General features: G+C 37.7%; 1 protein-coding gene across 13 annotated transcripts in view; it reads right to left on the bottom strand.

Annotated features, from left to right (window-relative positions):
- Nucleotides 1-1,015: 1,015 nt before the first annotated feature.
- RALGPS1 (Ral GEF with PH domain and SH3 binding motif 1) overlaps nt 1,016-6,227 on the bottom strand; it is a 77,618-nt gene continuing 72,406 nt past the window's right edge. For 7 of the 13 annotated variants that reach the window (XM_063410268.1, XM_063410269.1, XM_063410267.1 and 4 more), the window contains exons 20-23: nt 5,823-5,915; nt 5,545-5,650; nt 4,018-4,109; nt 1,016-3,616 (exon numbers count right to left, since the gene is read on the bottom strand). In XM_063410268.1, the coding sequence (XP_063266338.1) occupies nt 3,587-3,616; nt 4,018-4,109; nt 5,545-5,650; nt 5,823-5,915 (321 nt within the window). In that variant the 3' untranslated portion in view covers nt 1,016-3,586. Of the gene's footprint in view, nt 3,617-4,017; nt 5,651-5,817; nt 5,916-6,227 lie in introns of those variants that run through there. The other 6 variants (XM_063410272.1, XM_063410273.1, XR_010082026.1 and 3 more) reach the window with 5 other exon arrangements.

Genomic DNA, 6,227 nt, shown 5'->3' with positions numbered 1-6,227 from the left:
CACAGTCCAACTCCTCTGCCATAAGCAGGGACATGTTCAACCAGGTTGCTCAGAGCCCTGTCTTACCTAACCTTGAACACTTCCAGGGATGGGGCATCCACCACCACTCTGGCCAACCCAGTGTTTCACTACTCTCACTGCAAAACATTTCTTCTATATATCTAGTCTGAATCCACCTTTCAGTTTTAAACTATTATCCCTTCTCCCATCTATTACAGGTGCTACTAAAAAAACTGCCCCTATCTTTCTTGTAGGTCCCCTTTAAGTCCTGAAAGGTGGCAATAATGTCTCCTTGGCACATTTTCTTCTCCAGACGAAACAATTCCATCTATCCTCAGCCTTTCCTCAATAGCTGAGATGCTCCAGCTCTCTGTTTTTGTGCTCCAGCTCTCTGTTTTTTCTCTGGACCCACTGCAACAGGTTCATATCTTTCCTGTACCAAGGACTTGAGAGCTGGATGAAGTATGCCACATGGGGTCTCACAAGAGTTGAGTGGAGGGGCAGAATCACCTCTGTCACCTGCTGCCCCACACTGCTTTTGAGGCAGCCCAGGACATGGCTGGCTTCTGAGCTGCCAACACACATGGCCAGGACATGTCCAGCCTCTCATACACCAGCACCCCCAAGTTCTTCTCAGCACAGTTGCTCTTGATCTGTTCATTAGAATTATGGCAGTCCCAGCCACTCATCAAGCTTGTCCAGGCCCTGGTCTTCAGGTGTGGCAACTGCACCACTCAGTTTGGTTTCATCTGCAAACCCGCAGGGTTAAATTTTAAGTGCAAAGAAATTTAAGTTTGTCTCCACTTCTTTGGACTTAACAAATCTAACTTGAAAAAGCTGCAAATTTGGAGGCTTTTTCAATTTTTATCCTAGAAATGTTGATCCTGTCGTATTTATAACACTAAATGGCTTGACACTGTGCTCTATAATGAAGTCTGTTCAATTATATTAGCATTCGTTTACAAATAAAACATGCATGCTGCCTTTGAGCTAAAACATTCCTTCTGTACCTCTATTCTTTTTCAGAATATTTTATTGTCAACAGCATACATACCCTGCACATTTTTAAACTTACAACCAAATGCTATTACTGTTGTAGTAAACAAACTTTTTTTACATTTAAGTATTTAATTAGCAAAACAATCATTATTATCAATGTATCAAACTGAAAAATCCAGCAACTTGATACAAGACTGAGGTAACAAAATACTTTGCCAAAAACCTAGATTCCAACGCCAGAGTTCTTACACGTGGGACAGTTCACAAGAATTATAGAAAGAATCCTTTACACAAATGGCATGCAGTGGACTGCTGGAAAACACAGCCAAAAATAGTGCAACAGTTTCCACACAAAACAAACCAAAACGTTGAAATTGATTAACATCATAATGTGACAAGTCAGTCTCATTTTGAAAACTAGTTTCTTTGCCTCATTTTAGTCCTATTTGGAAAAACATGCATTTTGGCACTGAATTACATCAAAATTGCACATTTAATAAACCAATAATATTACTCGTAGTTGTTATATCTTCACAATTCTGAAAATTATATATAATTATGACATAATGTTTACTTTTACTTTTGCAGTTGTTCTCTTTGATGGAGGAAAACTTGTATAGTTTGAGATATTTTTTGTGAAAATGCTGTAATAATCCGTAGTGATAGGCAACATATTGTATTTCAACAGCAGCTTTCAATGAACCATAGACGTACCACGTACGCACGCAAACGCTACCAAATGGCATAACACCTCTAATCAGCAGCTACAAACTGTTTAATAGTTGAAGACTAATTTAAAGATGTTTTACTAGTATTCTTTCACTGCCATCAATCCAAATTTATCAATACTGTGCAGCATCTTCAGAATTGTGCTATACTGAAAAGATGTTTAATCTCACTGATGACTAATCACAGAGATCTGCAGGTGCGGAATAATTCAGACTATATCATAGTCTAACAGTCTGACATTCACTGGTGACAGGATGTTACCACATTCAAAAGTTTGAATTAGATTAGCATTAGATACACTGCCCTTGCAGATAGCCATGTTTTTCCTAGTTCAATGTTGTCTTCAATTAGCAAAAAAAGAGAAAAACTATACAAATATATTTTGCATTACCACTCTTTTCACACAGTTCCTCAGTTATCAAATAAACTTTGTCAGCTTTACATACACTTTCCCATGTCCCAGGATTTAAATGCAATTGTCATCATTACCTGGTTTTCTTGAAAAGCTGGTACGTATTAGGCTCTCAGGATTGTAACATGAACTCTTAAAAGTACAAAAAATTTACTTTTGACATTTAACAGTACAGGTATTTTCTTCTCCTTTTTGTTAGAGAAGTTTCAAAATAAAAATGTAGAAAATCATGGAAGTCCACAGAATAAATACTGCTAGTGCAAGGGAGAAAAAGTGATGAATTGATGAATTTAACATGAACAGAAAATTATTCTGACTGCAGGAGTGCCAGGGCACAGCAGGAATACAGCATACAGAGTTCCTTCAGAGGAGAAGGCCCAGTTACACTTCTTTTGTTTGTTCATTTGTTCTCTGGATATTGATGTGGAGACTTCTTTGTACTTGCTCCACTGTTAGACAGTCTTTCACTGCCACCATGATTTTATAATAGCAGTACCATCTACCAGTAGTAATGTCCTGAAGTTGCAACACATACTGGAATTGAGTGGAGCCAAGTTGTCCACAGAAGGACAGAACAGAAACAAGGATATGGAGTCATTCTGAGGAGCCAGGACCTTGTGATATATAACACCTGATTACCTGCTTCCCTGTACTAAGGGATTTGAAATTAACAACGTTCAGACTGAACCAAAACACCAGATTTATAATCAACTATGCCACTGGTAAAAGAATGAAAGACAAACTTCAGCACAAGACAAATTTAAACAGCCTTAAATCCATAACCAGGGTTTTCCTGAACAAAATGACTGAATGAAAACCAACTGTCCTATGCCAAAATACATTTTTCCCAAATAGCTCAAATATGAACAGCAGAATTGTCCACAGATTTGACAGAATATTTGAGGCAGCCACACTGCCAAGCAACTCAGTGCACTTAGATTATAAAAATGTTATTCCACAATTTTCTATTCTAATTGACACTTTGGAGCAAGTTAACACTGTCAATTGTTCTGTGCATTAGAAAGAACTGAAACCCAACATGGGCCAAATATTCTTCAGTCACACAAAGCAGCTTAACAATAAAAAGAACCATTTAAAAAAGAATAGGCAGAAGATATGATGCTCAGTTTGTGGTCAAGTATCAGTTCATGCAGTCTCTGACCACAAATAGTTGAGTCCTCAGAATCCTGCCGGAGTCAGGATTAATCTTCTGTCCATCTAACTTGTCTGCTTTCATTCAGTGCATGAGACTTGATCTGGTCCTAGGGACAACATTCACTTTCTGGTTTTAAAAGCTGTGTCAGAATCACTTTCAAGTTACATAGGAAAGTGCTGAAATATCTGTGGCTGGCTCATGTCAGGAAAACCATTCTCCTCTTCCTCCTTAGAGAACAATAACCTGTTTCTTCAGTTTGGCACTTGAGTCACACCAGGTAGGAGAGGAAATTATTCGAATGACATTAGATTAGCAGGTACCTGGAAGAGATTGTAAATTACTCATAGAATCATTACATTTGGGAAAGATCTCTAAGATCATCGAATCCATCCTAGTATGGTTGCTTTCATTTTCCATGAGACAGTCTCTTCTAAAGAAGAGATGAGGTTATCTTCCTTGAAGCAACTGAGAGTAGAGGTTATATGCTCTTAAGGTAACCAAACCAATAGCTAGACATGTACAAAACCTGATTTTATGGGAATTTTCTAATTTTAAATAATCTTTCTTTCTCCTGTTGAAAAAAATGGATCAGCGTACAGAATGAGGAATTATGTCTGTCCCCACAGGAATGTGTGTGCACACAGATTGAAAGAGGTACCTTTTCTAGTAAGGATTTTCTGTAAAATAGGAAAAAGTGGGTAGAAATAGTGGGTAGAAATACCTGAGGCTTGTTGCTTTTGCATGCGTCATCCAAATGTTTATGCCATAATATTGCATGAAACCTTGAACCAGTCTGAAACTTGTAAACATTGCCTGCAAAAATAAAAAATGAAAGACTCTGAATTTGCAAACAGACGTGGAGTTTCAACAGACTCTGATTTCTGTGCAGAAGCCAAAGTCCTAAAGTAAACTCTTAAATTAATTTGCACCTCGAATGCTCAAACATGATTCTGCTAATAGAACAGAGCCCACATGAGGCTTGTTACCTAGCAATTCTTGGCTGAAGCAAGTATGAGAACATATGTGGCCTCATAGGCAGAATTTCAGCCACAGAAAAGACCATGTAGGTCAGTGGGGGGCAAGAAAACAAAGAATGCTTAGTAATAAGAGAACAAAGACTGCTTCATTATGAAGTACAAGGACTACTCAGTCGAGGCAGGAGAGATGTAACAAAGTTTCTAAAATGTAACAGGCAGCAGGACCTCAGTAGTTTGCAGAAAAAATTGTTACACAAGCACTTGATTTAAAGAAAAAAGGCTGATGTGAATATTAGGAATGTGATCCCTTATATTATTGGTTAGCAGAAGCATGAACAGTTATACTATTGGCTATCCAGGCACATGATATTCTAATCTGAGAGTGAAAATATTATAAAAGCTATATACACTTTCAATAAATGTTTCTGGTTATACCACAACTGGGGACTGTGCATCATTCATACGCCGCAGGTCAGATTAATTTAGTCCTGGCTTTCTTCTCATCAAGGCTTCTGATAAAGTTTTTCATATTTGTAAACTTAGTTTTCTTCAAAGTCCTACTGCAAACTGTTTCCTGCAATCAAATATTTTGTGCATTTTAGTTAACACCCGGATGATGCACTTCACACAGTAGATGGGACTTCCATATGCAGCATCAAGGCTGAAAACATGGAAACTGAAGAAAGCTTCAAGAACCTGTAAGCAAACACTCAAAGTGCAAAATAACTCCAGGAGTTCTCTTATCTTTTGAAGTTTTTGAAGTTTAATCAAGGGAAAAGAGTTATGGCACTGCAAAATTAATTATTAAAAAGTAACAATTACTTAGCAGACTTATTTTGGCAAATGGTTTGATATTTTAATTGGCCTCAGTGTAAGTCAAGATTTGACAGATACTGACTGATTTTAAGGAAGCTATTCAGAGACTTGGAGATCTATGTATGGAGACAAATGGACATGCTGCAATCTCATATTGGATGAGGAATTTCTGCAAAACTTAACAGTAACTGTTAAAAGAAAGGAATCTCTCTGGAGGCACCACAGAAGCACCACACCATACTGTAGAAATACGTTCCATTTAATCTGTACCTTCTCTTGAAAATTCTGTATTGAAGATCTCCCTCTTCAGTCTTTTATGAGTGCCAGTGCAAATTCTGTAATCTACAAGCTCATTAATACATATTAATGTACTTCCTGTCATAGAAATGTAATGCAGACAATTCATTGTCCATCTCACAATACATCCGTCTTACAAATGTCCATCTTACATCTACCTTTGTCAGGGTTATTTAGCTGGAAAATATCAGGATGCTCTGGGTCATCAGGCAGGGCCACCATCCAGCCCACAATGGAGACTTTTTTCCCAGGTGTAGACTTATACTGGAAAAGACAGACAAGTGAGTCATAGCTGAGACTGTAGTAGACATTAACTTTTGACTGTTGAAGTTGTGCAGAAATATGGCTTAGCCGGAACAGAAAGTATACTTTAGATGCCCTTCTAGATCTACTTATGAGTATTCAATTTTTGGTTTTAGAATAATTTAAAGCTTACATGTTTTCTTTCAGTGCCTCTTAAAGCTTTTGCTCCGAAGTACAGAAGAGTTGATCCTGAAAGCATGACCCAGTATCTAGTCCACGAGGAGAGCTGAATGAAAAAGGAAAAAAAACTAGGAAAAACTCTGTATATCTCTGACATTTCAAAAATCTATTCACAGGCAAGTCCAAGTGCTACCAAAGTTAATTTCAGAAGCAAGGAATGGAGATAAAGAGTGTCTCCTGGGTAAATCAGCCCAGTTACCTAAATCTTGATGGCTGCCTGTGAATACAATCCTTCTTAGTTGGGTATCTCATAAAAGTGTCAGTACTGATTGTTCAGAGAAAAATGGTGTGCTGCCTTCTGCTGTACAGCTCTTAGACTTTTGATTAAAAAAAATATTGAGTAGACAACTCTGCAGTT

This window comes from Prinia subflava, chromosome 12 (assembly GCF_021018805.1).
Source record: "Prinia subflava isolate CZ2003 ecotype Zambia chromosome 12, Cam_Psub_1.2, whole genome shotgun sequence".
In the NCBI taxonomy this organism is placed as follows: Eukaryota; Metazoa; Chordata; class Aves; order Passeriformes; family Cisticolidae; genus Prinia; species Prinia subflava.
This window is presented reverse-complemented; position numbering and strand designations above follow the sequence as displayed.